This window comes from Diceros bicornis, chromosome 7 (assembly GCF_020826845.1).
Source record: "Diceros bicornis minor isolate mBicDic1 chromosome 7, mDicBic1.mat.cur, whole genome shotgun sequence".
Lineage (NCBI taxonomy): Eukaryota > Metazoa > Chordata > Mammalia > Perissodactyla > Rhinocerotidae > Diceros > Diceros bicornis.
In genome coordinates, this window is record NC_080746.1 from 77,947,309 (window position 1) to 77,963,539 (window position 16,231).

Sequence of the window (16,231 nt, forward strand, 5' to 3'; positions counted from 1 at the left end):
CCCGTCTTGCAAGCCCTAGCCTCACACTCTCCATCCCACGTGCCTCGGCACTAAAGGGCGACAGTCCTGACGGGGGTCTTGCTGAGCAATCGCTTGGCTGGCCCTTCGGAGATGATGGAGCTCCCACCCCACGTTCAGTCCCGAGCCATGGAAGGCAAGGAGTCCAGGAAACCCCAGGCCACACTGGACCTTGCTGTGAGGGTCACAGTGTTTTCCCTCGTCTTTCTGCTGCTTTAGAAAAACCCCCTTACATGGCTAACCAATCACTTTGATGACAACCAATAATATTTAATCATCCTAAGAGTTTAAGGAGGAAAACCAAAATATCTTTAAGGCCCAAGGGCTGAGATGTGATGGTGGACTCTGAGACCACAGGTTGTGGAGTTGGATTTGGTCCAGTTGTCCAGGCCAGGGCTTACTGTGATTACACACACACAACCGGCTCCGGAAGGATCAGGCCTCAAGGCTGTGCAGGTCTGTGCCACCTCTACCTCCCAGGCATGCTTCACACCCCCCACCAGGCACCCAGTCCCGGCACCATTAGCCACAGAGACAATCTGTCTTCTCCCTGGGCACGTGGACATGCTCACGGTGCCTTCTGATAACAGCTCTTTCTGGTGCCCTCCACGCCATCTGGAACCCCAGGGACTTGAGCGGTGACTCCAGCAGGTGTGTCAGGGTTATCTGAGGCTGCTGGTCTCCTTAAATCACACAAGGTGGGGAGAGAACCAGACTTGGGGCCAGGAGACCTGGGTTCTAGTCTCCAGGCCTTCTCATGGCGTTTGCTGTAGAGGGACATCTCCGCTTGGGCCATGAAGCCTGACTGCGCTTCTGATTTGCTCTTAGTTTTTGTTTTTCTGCCAACAAGTGAAAATTAAATTTTCTTTATCGTAGCTCTTTCAGAAGTCCTCAGTTTCCTCGTTTCTAAAGTGAAGGCAGTTGAACTGGGTGATGTCCAAGACCCTGTGGCTCTAACATTATTCTGTCTGAACGCTTGCAGGGTGCGGGGTGGGGGGTATTTTCATCTCTCACCTCAGTTTTCCCGTCTATAAAATGAAGGCTGGGATCAGGTGACCCTGGGGAGCCTGCTAGCTCTGAATGAGCATTATAAACCTGGATTGATTGTTTTCCCAAGGCCACAGGAGGGTGGGGAAATGTGGACATGACCCTTACAGCAATGCCCTGTGGGTCCCAAGGTCCCCTGGACTCCTTGCCTTCTGTGGCTTGGAACCCAGCCAAGTGGTCGCTTAGCAGGAGTGGCCAAATATTTGCTCAAACAAACAAAATCATGCTGGCAGGACCGTCACTTATAGCTAGAGATGGAGACAGGGAAGCCTCAGCCATGATCCAGATGGGCAGACAGGTCTCCAGCAGGATGGGCCAGAAGGTGTGACTGCAGGAGAGGAGATGACAGGTGAGGAGGGTGAGAAAGGGCCTCGTTGGTGACATGAGGAAGGATGGCCTGGTGGCTCTAGAGTCAGACCAATCTGAGTTCAAATCTGCCTTCATCTCTTTCTTGTTGTGTAACTCTGGACAAGCTACTTAACCTTTGGAGCCTCAGTTTCCTCCTCTGTAAATTGAGGATAATAGTACCTTCCACTTGGGTTGATATCAGGATTAAGTGAGATGATGCACAGTCAGCTCTTAATTAGCGTGAGCTCTTTTCACTTTGTGATCATGAATGCCTGATGTATGGAGCGGCCGTTGTGCCACTCCCACATCTCGAGAAAGCAGTGGCTCTGGTGGGAAATGGGAGGAGAAAGGGAGCTTTGTTGAGCCCTCTGTGTCCAGCGTGCTGACTGCTTCACATGCATCAGCTCACTCAGTCTACACAGCACTCTGCTAGGTGAGGGTGTTCACTCCCATTTTAGAGACAGAGAAATGAGGCTCATCAAGGCCAAGTAAATTGCCTGAGGTCATGCACCTTTCGAGTGGCAGTGGTGGGATCTGAACCCGGGTCTGTCTCCCTTTAAAGCCTAGACTCTTTCCACTACCGGACATCCTTTCCCCCGGAGAGGCTGTTACGGATGGACGGAAATGCAGAATTGTGGAGTCCTCATTTGCGCTAGTGGGGATAAAAGACCCCAAGGTGGATCAGGACCCTGGCTCGCCTACCAGTCTCTGCTGTCATTAGCTGTCATTGCCAGCTGGGCAAGTCACAGGACGCATCTGGGCCTCATTTCCCACACCTGCAAATTCAAGGCTTAAAATAAACATTCTTTAAGATCTTTTCTAGCTTTCTTAGTCTGGGATTGTTTAGGATGGTGTTACCGCCAGTTCTGTGCATTGATTTAGAAGTTAATCCTTGGTGCTAGACTATATGGGCTTTCTGGAATGGAGATTTTTGAGCAGCCTTGCGCAAGCAAGCTTCTCTTTTAGATCCGCTAACTTATCTTTCTGCTTCACTGAGAAAGGTTTCCAACTAGGGATCAATGATCAATTTTTTAAAAATGAGGAGCACCACCAGAAATAATGAATCACGATTTATTCTCTTGCCCTGGAGTGTGCAGATGTGAATTGCGGAGCATTGTTTGGGAGCCAAGGTGAATGCCCGGCTGAAGCTCTTCGTTATGACAGGCTCCTTTGTGACTGACATTCCGTGAACACTGTCATTTCTAAGCCACAGAGACATCCTTCTCCTCCTCCTGCAGCACGATGAGCACAGTCCCTCTTGTTCAGAGCCCTAGGAGACAAGAATGGCCCATTGCTTCCTATGAACCTGTCTCCCTTCGAGCAGCTAGAATTCCAGAGGAAGGGGCGATCGGCAGGCAGCCTGAAGGTCAAATGCAGCCCATCCGACCTCAGGGGCCGCTCTGCCGGAGGGTTACGGCAACAACACACAGTGAACCTAATTAGCTGGCACAGGCTGGTGGGGCCTTACCTTCCCACCTGCTCGGGGCTCCTGCTGTGGGGAGGATGCTACCAGGTGTCAGGCCAGCAGGCTCAGATCAGCTAGTCATTGTCACTCCTGCCAAGTGTAATTCATTACTGTTCAGGTTTAATTCCTCTGACAGTATGTCCCGACACAGGTGCATCCTGAAGCCCCCTCACACAAGGAAGCTGGCTGTGCGTAAAGCCGCCATGGACACCTAGTCACATCTGAGGCACCCCCATTATTTATACACCAAACTGTGGGCCCTTTCAGTTCAGCACAATCCCCATCTACACAGCGAGTGCGTCATCCCACACACCAGGGCCAGACCTGGGGGACGCAAGCATGTGCCTGGGGTGTGAAATTTAGGGTGGCACCCACCCTCAGGTTCCTGCAACACAGGTCGGCCCCCGAGAGTGAAGCCTCCTTAACTCGGGCACTCTGGGTGCTCACTTGCCCCCCTAGTCCCGGGCCCGCCTCCCACATTTCTGATCTTGTGGCCCATAAAGGGGTGTGGAAGGAAAGAATGGAAGCTTTGGAGTTAGAGAGCTTCACGTTTGGATCTTGACTGCAGCTGGGAGACCTCAAGTGAGATATTTAACTCTTTCAGAGATGCTTAACCCGAGCCTCACTTTCCTCCTCTACAAAGTGGGACTACGAATAGCTGATCCACGGAGGGGGCTCCAGAAACGGTCGTGTCCGAACAGCCTCCAGCAGTGGAATGGGAGCAGTGGACCCAGCCTGCTAGACTGGTGCCAGTGTAGGGGCTTCCTCCTGCTGGCTCTGCTTCTAGGTCATCTCCTCTCCCTTGCCTCCCTCCGTCCTCCCTTCCCACCAGCCCCAGGTGAAAAGGATATTCCTTAGTTGTCATCCTGCCTCTCCTGTCTTGGAGGCAGGGGGAGGTCAGACTGGTCTGGGCCCTGCACTGGTAGCATCTCCTCTCCCCAGCCCCGTCACACAGCTGGGAGGACAGCCCGGGCCATCCTGGACTGGGCGATTTTCTCCTGAGATGTCAAACGCCTTTGGGTTTCATAATGTCTGTGTGTGGAAGGGGAGGCTTCCCCACGCTTGGGGGAAGGAGAGAAGCAGGCTTGGCAGGGGTCCCTCCCCCACAGTCCCTGGCAATCCAGGTTCTTCAGGGCAGGGAGGGACGGGAGACTGCTGTCCAGGGGGCAGGGAGGGAGGGGAGACTGCTGTCCAGGGGGCAGGGAAGAGGCCCCGGTCAGGGGAGGCGGCGGTGCAGAGAAAAGGAGGCCCGCCCGCCCCTGGGCTGTCACCAGGGTTTGACCTTGAGGAGTAACTGGGTTTAGAGGAAGAAATAACGCTGAGGGCAACCCCACCCTTCTTCCAGTTGTCGAGGCCAGAAACCTAGGGGTCCCCGTTGACTCCTCTCTCTCTCACACACTCCACGTTAAATCGGCCAGGAGATTCTGTTGGCTCTTTATATGCAGTATATCCCATATCTGACCGTTTCTCCAGCTCCACGGGAACACCCGGGTTGGAGCCACCCCTTGCGTGGGTTGCAGCCGTGGCCTCCTACCTGCTGCCCTGCTTCTGCCCTCGCGCCCCTGCGGGACACTCTCGACACACAATGGGGTGAGCCTGTTACAGTGTTGGATCGTCGCGCCCCTCTGCCCAAGTCCCTGCAGTCGCGCCCCGTTTCCCACAGAGTAAAGGCCCCCAAGGCTCCACGTGATCTGCCCCCACCACCCCCCGACACCCTCTCGTACCTGTGCCCCACTCCCGCCACCCCCCAGCCACAGTGACCCCCTGGCTGTTTCTAGAAGTCGGCACACTCCCTTATTAGAGCCTTTACTGCGGTTGTTCCCTCTGTGGGGCATGTCCCCCAGATGTCCAGTTGGCTCTCTCCCTTCCTCCAAGTCCCGGCCAACTTCCCCACGAGGCCTCCCCGCCCACCCATCTGAACGCAGCATCTTCCCAGCCTTTCTTCCCAGCCTTTCTCCCCAGCGCGCATGGTCCCCCACCCTGCTCTACTTTTGATCTTCTCTGGTGCACTTGTCACCTTCTGAGGTGCTGCAAAGCGTATCGTTATGATTACTGCTGGTCGTCCGTCTCCCTGGCCTGAATGTCAGCTATTCGAGGGCAGGGTCTTTGTCTTATTTACTGACAAACCCCAAATGCTTCCAACTGTGCCTGGCACACATTCAGTGCTCTAAAAATATGTACACATATGTGTGTATATGTGTGTATTTATTTGAATAGATGAAGTGACCCCAAGAGTTATATCTTAATCTTGACCCTAACCTTCCCCCAACCCATCCCCACAAGTCCCCAAATGGGTCCTCATCCCCTGAAATCCCAGTCCTGCCAGTCGCTGCCAGGCTGGACCCCCTGCCAGGCCCTGGAGTCTGTGCAGCCCGTGTGTGGCGGGGTCTCTGTCTCCCTCCTGGGGGCAGGTGTTCCAGGTGCCCAGGAGGGGAGACTGCAGGTGGGAATGGAAGGGATCCTGGCCGTACATCCCTCCCCAGATCAGAGAGGGTTTGGCAGGCTGGAATGGGAGCTTAACCTCATCCTTCCAAGTGCCTTCTAAGGCACTTTTGGGATGCAACCAGCTTGTGAGCTGCAGGTTGTCAGTATTATTAAATTTGGGACTGGTGAGTCCTAGGAAGACTGAAGTGGTGCCCGCAGGCCTGTGCCCCTTTGAGTGGGTGTCCCGCTGTAGTCTGCCGACAGCCCTGTGAGGAATATGTTGTTGCTATGGCCACTTTGCAGGTGTGGACACTGAGACTCAGAGAGGTCAATTCACTTCCCCAGGTGGCCCCCAGCGTGTCAATGATGGAGCTGGGATTTGAACTTGGGCTTGTGGGACTGTAGAGCCTGAGCTCTCGTGGTCTGCTCTTTTCCCCATCTACCACATCCTGATCCCAAGCCATTCCTTCTCCCTCCACCCCGAGGTTTGATTGGCAGATAAGGAAGGAAAGTGCCTCCCACCCGTCCCCATCCAACCACAGTCCTGGCGTTCTGCTGATGTTACTTCCCAAATGTTTCTCGACTCTAGTCCCTCCCTCTCGTCCAGAATCCGGGAGCATCCTCCGGCTGGCATTCCAGACCCCCCATGATGTGCTCTTCTCCTATGTCTCTAGCACCCCGCCCCCATCACTCTTAGCCTCAACTTCACGCTCCCCTAATAGTGAGTGATTAGAGCTTTGCCCTCACACCCCAGCCTGGCCCGCTTCCCTCCTTCACCTTCCCACTCGCCTCACCTCCTGTAAGTTGCACTTGGCTTCTAAGACCCAGCTCGTGTGTCATCTCCATGAGTCTTTCAGTAAACTCCCAGGTTGGGCACAGTTCCCTCCCCTGGACTTCATGGTGTCCTGTATGTAATTGCTTAGCCCATTATTCCGACATTGTCACTGGGTCTGCAAGGTCGTGGGTCCCTTCATCCTTATGCATCTAATGCCTGGCACAGTGCCCAGCTCATAGTAGGTCCTCAGTAAGTGTTTGTTGAACTTAACTGCACTTCGTGACCATCTGTTATAAATCAGGCACCATGCTAGGGGCTATACGTGCATGGCTCATTTAATCCTCAGGATTATTTTTTCAGAAAGGTGCTATTATCCTCAGTTTACAGACGCGGAAACTGGGATTCAGAGAGCTGGAGAGCTTGTGCAAGGTCTCATAGCTTCTCAGTGCCAGAGGTGCAACTTCGTTTCAACCTAAATGTGTCTAATTCTAGGATCATGGTCTTTCTACCTCACCGGACACTAGGGTGTCTGTATAGACAAGGATGGAAGCATTAATCTCTAATAGTGGAATTGGGGGCCTCCAGCAGAGGGTGGGCAGGAGTTAGGGAGGAGGGAGGCAGCAGCCATCCTCCCTCCGTGGTTCCTCAGGGAGTTGTCCCCTCAGCAGCTGGCCGGGTGGGATCTCCCAGCCTTCCACATGGCAGGCTGACTTGCCCCCAGCCTTGGGTGTCCCCTCACAGACCTTATGTCTGGCTCTCCCTGACTCACCTCTGGTCCCTGCAACCGCCCCGTGTCCCCAGCCCTCACTACCCCGGGGTCCTCACCGTGAGGCGCTGTGTCCTGGCGGCAGGCCACGCTGCCCCTGCCAGTACCCCTTCAGCACGGCACATCCGGCAGGGCTGCTCACCCCAGGCTTCTGGGGGGTTTCCAGGTGGTGTACTTCACGGCCACGTTCCCGTACGTCGTGCTAGTCATCCTCCTCATCCGAGGGGTCACCCTGCCCGGAGCCGGCGCCGGGATCTGGTACTTCATCACGCCGAAGTGGGAGAAGCTCACGGACGCCACGGTGAGCTGGGGATCCAGTTCTGACTCGCCCTCGGGCGACGGCACGTGAGGATGGGGCCCGTTTGGCAGGTGGGGTCAGACCTCGTCCCTGAGGGAGCTCACTGTTTCCTTTACAAGGTCACAATGCTCGTGGACCCTCGCGCACCCGGAAAATCTTGAATGAGAAGCGGGCAGCTGGGGGTTTTCAGGGTCCTGGAATAGTCATCCCACATCTGTGCTGCAGTGGAGGCAGAGGTGAAGAACGAGGTCCCCTTCGTGGCTCTGGGCCACCTCTCACCACTTATCTGCTACTAACTGTAGTGTGTTGGAAATGGAATGCTGCTGGCTGGAAAATAACAGCACTCAGGCAAACCACAAGCAATTGCAATTTGAAGGGCTCAGACACATTTGAATCCCGCTGGCGCACCGACACCGGGCCAGCGCACTTGCACTTTTTCTTGCGTATTCTCTACAGGCACATTGTACTCTGAAGTTCCCAACCCCAAAACCTCCAAATGAGGGGGTGCTTCTTTAATAAGTTTTCTCATCTTAGAGAAATGTCTGCTTTTCCAGAGTGTGTTAAGAACACGTAGCTAGGCTTGAGTTTGACTGCACATAGTGGAAAACCTTCAGATAATGGCAGCTTAAACAAGGTCAAGTTTACTTCACTCGCATGCTCTAAAGCAGCCCAATGCTAGAGAGTCAAACACTGGTTGGTGGTTCCATAATGTCCCAGGCTCCTGTCTTTCTGCCCTATCATCCTCAGTGAATAGCTTCCAATAGCTGCCAGAGCTCCAGCCATCATATCAGCATTCCAGGTAGCACAAAGGGGTGATGGAAGGGGTAGAGAAAGGTACTCTGCTTCTCTTTAAAAGAGGAGAAACCCCAGAAGTTCCACATAATATTTGATTTTCACATTATTGGCCAGAAACTAAGTCATCTGATTATCCTCTCCTGGCTGTACCTCTCCTTAATGCTAGGAAGTGTCATTTGGCTGGACAAATGGCTGCCTTTACATAAAACCACAGCTTTGTTACAAAGGAGTGTGGGAGAGTGGATGCTGAGGGAGACACAGACTTTGCCAGCACACACTTGAACTTTCTCTTTGCATATTTTAAGTACAATTTACAAACTGGATTTAATTTATAAAAATAATGGGAGGTCCATCATACAAATCATATAAATCTCTAGTTCAAACTCTTGAGTGACCTTCTGGAGATTTATGAGGACAATTAAGAGAAATCACCAAGAGAACCGGGAGGGGTTGTCAGCCGAGTTCTGGACGGATGTGGCACTGTAATCCACCATGCTGTGGCTCAGAGGTCCCTTCACGAAGACGAGGGCTCGGAATTTCAGATTTTTAATAGGGTTGCTGTAATCTGTAGGAATGTCAGTTTAAAAAGGTTTTTATTTTGTATCACTGAATATTTTCGCTGTTGAAAATTGTTTTTTGAGAGCATATTCCCCTAATCAAAGGGCCCCTCCCCCTTCTGCTTCGTTCTTCGTGGTGGGACTTGTGAACGTGAAATGTGTATGTGGTGTACTGGGTTCCTCTCCTTGATTAGAATGGGGTTCAAGTCTCCCAGGTAATTTACTGCCTTTTTGGCTTCCAATGCAAATGACATATGTTTCTCGTTTATGTTGGTGGCAAAGTCACCTTGTCCTGCCTGCTTGTCCCCTGGGGACATGATGTGGCACCGGGCCTGGGAGACCCACCTCCCCCCGTCTAGCCTCCCTCAATGACCTTGAGTCTTCTCTCTTGCCTCCCAGGTGTGGAAAGACGCTGCCACTCAGATTTTCTTCTCTTTATCTGCCGCATGGGGAGGCCTGATCACTCTCTCTTCCTACAACAAATTCCACAACAACTGCTACAGGTATGTGGAGGCACTTCCAGCCCCAGAGGTGGCTGGTGAGCGGGAAGAGGACCTGGGGACAGAACAAGGGACTGAGTTACCAAACGCCTGAGGCCTCATTCTTGAACTCCGCCTGGCTTAGGTGAAGTCCTCTGCTAGGGCCTAGCTGCTGGCTGCTGGGGCCTCCACCCCAACTTGCACTGCTGCCCCTGACACACAGGATGGGACAGCCTCCTGGGAGGTGCTGTGCAGCAGCTGTGTCCTGGGATAGTCATTTGTGAGCCGCCTAGTCTGTGGATACAGCCGTACAGGAGTCATTGATGGAGGAGGTCATTCAGTCACTCGAAAAATATTTTTCTAGAGACCCCCATAAGAAAGGCAGCAGGGTGCAGTGGAAGGAGGGCCTTGGTGATGGAGGTGTGAATTAACTCGGTGGTAGGGATCCTGTCACAATGTGTACATAGAGCAAATCAGCACGTTGTACACTTCAAATATCTTACGATTTTGTCAGTTATACCTCAAAAAAGCTGGAAAAAAATGAAAACTTTGAGTCCCTTCCCAGATCTATGAATCAGAATGTCTGGAGGTGGGACAGGCCCAGGAATCTACACATCTAGATGGGATCCTCAGGGGATATTTGGATAGTGTGATGTTTGGGGGGCTCTGGAGCCCCAAAGACCTGAGAGAGCCTGGACAGCTCCCAGAGGAGGTGACATCTGAAAGTTAAATACGTCTATGATGAGCAATAAGAAAATAGGGCCCCTCTCTTTGGGGGCTGATTACAAAAAGAAAGAAATAACCTTGGAGTCAGAGTTACATTTGAATTATGACTTCACCATCTACCTAAACTCTAAGACTTGGGCAAGATCCTTCACTTCTCTGAGCCTCTATTTTCTCATCTGTAAAATGCAGGTTATAATATTTTGTTGAGTGGTAAGAGATGATATATGCAAATTTCTCAGAGCCATATTTTGCACAGAGTAAGTGTTCAGTAAACAGCAGTTGCCATTATTATTATTAATATTATTATTTTTAACAATGTTGAGATATTTTGTGAACCGAGAGGAAGAGCTTACAGTTAGGCTGTGGCCCTGGATGGCTGGGGTGGCCTCACAGAGGTGACATCTATACTGGTGCAGCGGGGAAGGGAGCGTTGACAGGGTTGGTTTCTCCTGAGGCCTCTCTCCTCGGCTTGTAGACGGCCATCTTCTCCCTCTGTCCTCAACAGGTCTTCCCTCTATGTGTGTCTGTGTCCTGATCTCCTCTTTGTGTAAGGCACCAGTTACGTTGGATCAGGGCCCACCCTAACACCTTCCTTTTAACTTAAATACCTGGTTAAAGACCCTATCTCCCAATACAGCCCCGTTCAGAGGAACTAGGGGTTAGGACTTCAGCATGCAATTTTGGGGGCACGCAACTCAGCCCGTAACGGCTAGAATGCAGATGAAGGTGTTTGAACATCTTTGGTCACAGCTGCTCGTTAACTGTGACCCGAGGACTGGGCTGAACACCGTCAAAGGGGGAGGATTGATTGCTCTGTGCTCATTAGAAATGAGGCTGTGTGGTGCGGCAGAGAGAACACAGGGCTGAGAGGGGAAGTCTGGATTAAAATCCTGACCTACCGTTAATTAGCCCCGTACCTTCCTGTGGGCCCCGGTTTCCCCATCAGTAAACTGAGGGGTAGGACAAGGCGGGTGCCAGGCCCTGCCCTGTGTGGGCATCATCTGCTTCTGTCCTCGCAACAGCCTGTGAGGGAGGTGGGGTCATTGCCACCATTTAAAATCAGAGTAGAAAGAAAGTGACTCGCTCAAGGTCATGCCGCCAACAGGTAGGAGAATCAGGACGTGGATTGGCCTTGAGGCTCCATCTGGCTGTGACCTCTCTTGAGTCTAGGATGGTGGACAGGCGGGCTGGAGAACCGCAGCCACGTTGCCAGCAGAGGGCGCTGGGATGAAGGTGCTGGCTGCTCTCTCCCCTCCTCTCGCCCTTCCCCCTTCTGGCCTGGGTGCCCCAACCCCAGGGGGCCCTCACACCTGGTGGCATTCCTGGTCCCACCGCCTTCTCTTCTCTCATACGTGCTTCCTGTCCTGGAGTCCCGCAAGGCCCCGTCCCTCAACTCCTGCTCTCATGGACAGACTTGCTTCTTTCGCTGAGAAGGGGGGACACCCGGTTCTACAGCCTGTGAGCCAGCACTTTGACCAGAGGCCCTGGAACGGGCAGTAGGGGAGATCTTTTTGAGCCGTTGGGGCTTATAAAATCGGCCCGAGGGAGTCTGTGGTCAGGACTGGTTCTTCTTTTCCTTGTGAATAAGAGGAAGCAAGGCCCGCCTGCAGTGAACACACGTTCAGGAATGGGCATGCACACACGTCCACATGCGCACACAAACACACGGGCACACATTTGTGTGTCCTTCCCCCGGCCCTCCTCCTCACAGAGCACATCTGATGGCAAGTCTTGTCTCTCCCTGCCAGGGACACTCTGATCGTAACCTGCACCAACAGCGCCACGAGCATCTTTGCCGGCTTCGTCATCTTCTCGGTTATCGGCTTCATGGCCAATGAGCGCAAGGTCAACATTGAGAACGTGGCGGACCAAGGTACAATGCAGCTATCCCTCCGCTTTTGCAGGGTGGGTTCCAGGCTTGCCTCATGAGCTCCTAGTTTATGCTGTGCTGGGAGGTTGGCCTTCTGGGACAGGATGGAGGGTGGCAGCCAGGCCCCCTTTGTGGAGGGACCGAGACAAGCTTGAGTGGGAAGCTCCTGCAGTGCTAGAGCCGGTGGGTCCCTAGCCAGAGGGGTTGCTATAAAAGCCCGTGTCCTGCTCACCTCTCCTGTCCTTCCCTTTCCTCCCTTAATTCAGCTCCAGCCTGGGTAAGTAAGGCCTATCCCTGTTCGGTATGGGCGGAGGATTCTTTAGACAAACCAGGGCCCCTGCAGCTGATGCGGGCACAGCCTGTGCAGGACAGCTCTCCTTGCCGAGACTCTGTAGAACCCGAATGCTGATGCTTCATGAGAGCACTGACTTCAGAGCAGCACTTTCCTGATTGTCATGTCCCATGTGCCCTCTGCTTAGTTGTTGAGGCGGACCTGCAGGTTTTCTCGCAGTGGGTGGAAAGGTTGGATGGTGGTGATGGGAGGGAGCTAGAATAAATGTTTACTCTCTACCCAGTGATCCCTGTATCAATGGCTGACATTTGTGTGGTACTTCCTAGTTTACAGAGAGCTTTCATTGTTATCTCATTTAATCAGTATTTCTAGCACAGCGTTTTGTAGAGAGTAATATTTTTATTTAACTCTGTATTTCCACCCGGCTTTATTCTACAAAGGATTTGGTGATTACTAGGCTTCGGGGATTGAGGGATTTCGGTGTGGCTGTTGCATTACAATCATTCTCTAATCTGACGTTTATGGGATGCCTTGGTGTCTGGGCCGTGCTAGGGGCTGTGGGGACGTGACGGTGGGCCCTGGACAGTCCACAGTGTGTACGTGTGAGCAGCCTCTCTGGGCAGCATCTTTCTTCAAGGAGCTCGCTGCCATTCTCAGATAATGTCTCAGATGCCAGCACGTGAGGGAACTGGGCCCTAGATATGTCACCTGCCCGGTGGGCTGCCGGCTCTCTTCTGGCCCCCTGAGGATGATTAATCGCTGCTTCAGAGGCGCTCATGGTGCACTGCGGGCCTCAAAGAGTTAAAGAGCCAGCCTGTTCCAGGGGGGTAGTTATCTCTCCTTGGAGAGAGTGTTAACCCCCAGGGATGTTTGGGTCTGCAGCCAAGCACTAAGTTAGAGGATCCTGGGAGCTGAGCGGATGCCCCTCCCTGGTTGGGAATTCTCAGCTCCCTGAGGAGCAGGGAGGGAAGGGAGAGGGGAGAGAAGCCTTTGTCTTCGGGGTGCCTGGGCCAGCCCGAGCTGCCCTCATTCCCGCCCAGCAGAGGAGCTGGAGCAGGTGGGTCCTGCCGCACTTTCTGGCAGATCTGAGGTGTTCTGTTACTTTTGTGACATTACCGAGCTCCTCGTGAACCAGTGGCCGAGTTGCCAGAGACAGTGATTCCTGAGATGAGGGCCACGTTAGTTACCTCCTCGGAGCTCTATCCTGCCCCAGGAAAGGGATTTGGGGGCACATGTCTTTAAAACCCAAAGAGATTTTTGGGTTTACCCAAAATTTGTTTTACCTTTACATAAAAAGCATCAGACAATTGCCCACATTTCCCTCTGGAACTTCCCCTTTCCAGACTTTTTTCACTTCCTTTGATTTTAACAGGGAGGAGCACTTCTGACAGGTTCTAACATGTTAATACTTGGTAATTTCCCATTGTCATTGGCCTGGGGACAGTGGGCCTCTTTCGCCACAGGGAGGGGGCAGCGGCCAGTGAGGCCTGCTCCCGGACCCCGTGGGCAGCTCTCCCTGCTCACCTCAATTTGCGAACGTTCTTACATGTGATTTGCCGGCTGGTCTGACTTCCCCTGGTATAGGGGAGGCTCTGCAGAATACAGAATGGAGATTTGGCATTTGCTGGTCCCAGCGCTGCCTAACGCCAGCCCCACTCCCTCCTAACTGGGTAACACGGGCAGACACACACTCAGTACTTTTTTGCTGACCCAACGTTAGTAACTGCATTTTGGTCTCTAGTCCAAAACAAGTTCTCTTTAATGACCTAACACTATTCTATTTCTTTTACCACTCCCTTGTAAGGGAGGCTTTTTCGTCAGTCATTATCCCAAATCTCGGCCATATCAGAGTTTTGGGGGCTGAGGGTGGGATTGGTGGTGAGACCAAGCTGTCTCTGCTTTTACGATGGGCATAGGCGAGGGGCCTTGTTCTTCTCAGACGTCTACTCCAGAAACACAGCTGCCCAGGAAGTTGACCTTTCTGAGTCATCTTCACTGCTGCCTGTGGAGCAGTGATTCGTGGTCAGAATCCAGCCTGAAGCCCTGCCAACATGCTCATCCCTCAGCAGAAAGCCTGGGTTAGACCAGAATAGACGAACACAAATGTGCGTGTTGTATTTGGAGTTCCCAAGTCTAGTGGGGACTCGCAGGTAACCAGACCACTAGGAAGGGCTGCCCTCATTCCCTCGCCCCCAGTAGTGCAGAGACCCTGCTGATCGAAATGAACACTGTCATGCAGGACTGACCATCCAACCATCTGTCACCTGGATGCCAACACTTCTGCCCAAAGGACAGGTGTTCAGCGGTGTCTCCTCTGAGAGCTCATCCACCTGTCAGAGGTTTCACAGCAGAGTGGCCACTCCAGGAGTGCTGTGGGTCTGGACGTGTTGCACTGACCCTGGCTGTGTCTTCACTGGCTCTCTAGGAAAAGGAGGCTGTCACTGTCAGTCTCGGGGGCCCTGTGCAAGTTGCTGGCGTGCAGAACCCCTTGGATCCCCTCTCCTGGGAAGAGTAATAATGGTCTCTGCTTCCTGCGTTCTCACTGTGCCCAGGCGTTGTTCTGAGCCCTTTGTTTGTATCAACACATGTACCTCTCACGGAAACTCTCTGAAGGCAGGTGCTATCATCCCCACTGTGAGGTTTGTCCAGAGAGCACGTTTCACCTCTGGTCCCACAGCTAGCGAGGGACAGAGCCGGTTTTCTGTCCGTGGTGAGTGGAGCCTGCACTACAGCCTCGGGCTGTGTGCCTCCTGGTGGGAGAGGAGAGAGACAGGACTAGGGCTCATCTGGGGAAATCTCCGCTGTGGCTCAGATAATCTATCTTTCCAGGAAAAAACTGAACTGTACAAAATGATGTAAAAATGTATCTTTGAAATCCACTCCCCAGCCATCTGGGATAAACTGAGTTTGCTGGAAATGATGCCTTCAGCTGCGTACTTTAGGGAGGCAGCTGAAATTGAAGCAGGCCGAATATTTTGAAGTCATTTCCCCCCTGAGAAAGCAGTAAGGCCAAGGGGTGGAATCTTGGTGAAGCAATCAGTGAGGCGTCTGGTGGTGCCACTTCAAGACCTTCCTGTCCGCTTTATGCGCCTACTGTCAACGGAACGCTGAACTGGCTTCCTCGGGGTTCTGCAGTGGAGACCTATTTTGAACTGTAGTTTAATACAAACTACTCGTTTATGGTTCATGTAGGGAGCCTTCCGAGGCTGGCTCCACCGTCTGTTCAATAAATGCATAAAGTGGGGGTATCTTAGGCATTCGACGCTTTATATTTTAAATACTCCAAGGCCCTCAGCAACATTAGGAACTAAGAACCTGATAAATTCCAGTTTAAAAAAGTGCTGTTATGCTTGGGTTATAAAAACTCCAGGTGCTGCCGTATCTGGTTTCTGGACGTGCGCAGGCTGTGGATTACCCCAGCATTCGCCCTCTCAGCTGTTATGGTTCAGTTTTCTACTTACAAGGAAATTCACAACTGCAGGGCTTCAGCCGTCGTGGGGTACGGCAGTCTCCCCAGCGAGGCCGTGAGGCAGATAGACAGCAGAGAAACTGCTGCTCAGACCTGCTCACCAAGACCACAGGCGGTGTTCTTGGGAAAACCTGAGTCAGAAGCGCTCATTTCCAAGTTCATTGCTACTCGTAATAAAAGCTAAGTTTCTGTGAGTGCTGATGATCTGCGAGGCACTGGTCTCAGTGCTGTACTCTGCGTTTTCCTCGTTCGTTCCTCCTAACCACCCTGAGAGGGACTAGTGTTAGCCCCCTTTTACAGGTGAGCAAAGTTGAGGCTTCTGAAATTAAATACCTTGTCCCAGGTTGCACAGCTGGTAAGTCATGGCGTCTGAATTTGGACCCAGATCTGTCTGATCATCGGAGCCCAGACTCTCTTCACCCTTACACTATGCTTCACCACCCCTCTCCCCCAACTAATTACCGTGGACAGAGGTGGCCCCATCTTTACCAAGCCTTTGTAGGGCAAGATCCTAAAAGCATTCCATTGATTCATGCTCCTGGAGGAGTGACCAGGAGGAAGGGTAGTGAAAGGGAGGCAGGATGTCATTCTGGGCGTGTTCAACCTTTAGAGCAGGTTTCTTGACCTCAACACTATTGACATTTGGGTTGGATAATTCCTTGTTATGGGCACTGATCCGTGCATTCAGGGATATTTAGCAGAATCCCTGGCCTCTAGCTATCAGTAATCATCCCCTACCCTAGTTGTGAGAACCAGAAATGTCTCTAGACATTGCCAAATGTCCCCTGGGGGCCAAAGTCACCCCTGGTTGAGAACCATTGACCTAGAGGGTAATTATGATCTTCTCCCCAGCTCATCAATGCAAAGATGGGGGTTTGTGTGTTATCGGCATAGACACAGCC

At 52.5% G+C, this 16,231-nt stretch overlaps 1 protein-coding gene across 1 annotated transcript in view; it reads left to right on the top strand.

Moving 5' to 3' along the window:
• The window catches only part of SLC6A5 (solute carrier family 6 member 5), a 51,156-nt gene that overhangs the window by 18,363 nt on the left and 16,562 nt on the right, over positions 1–16,231 (top strand). The window contains exons 8-10 of the mRNA XM_058546311.1: positions 7,010–7,144; positions 8,893–8,996; positions 11,447–11,571. Coding sequence (XP_058402294.1) covers positions 7,010–7,144; positions 8,893–8,996; positions 11,447–11,571 — 364 coding nt within the window. The remainder of the gene's footprint in view (positions 1–7,009; positions 7,145–8,892; positions 8,997–11,446; positions 11,572–16,231) is intronic.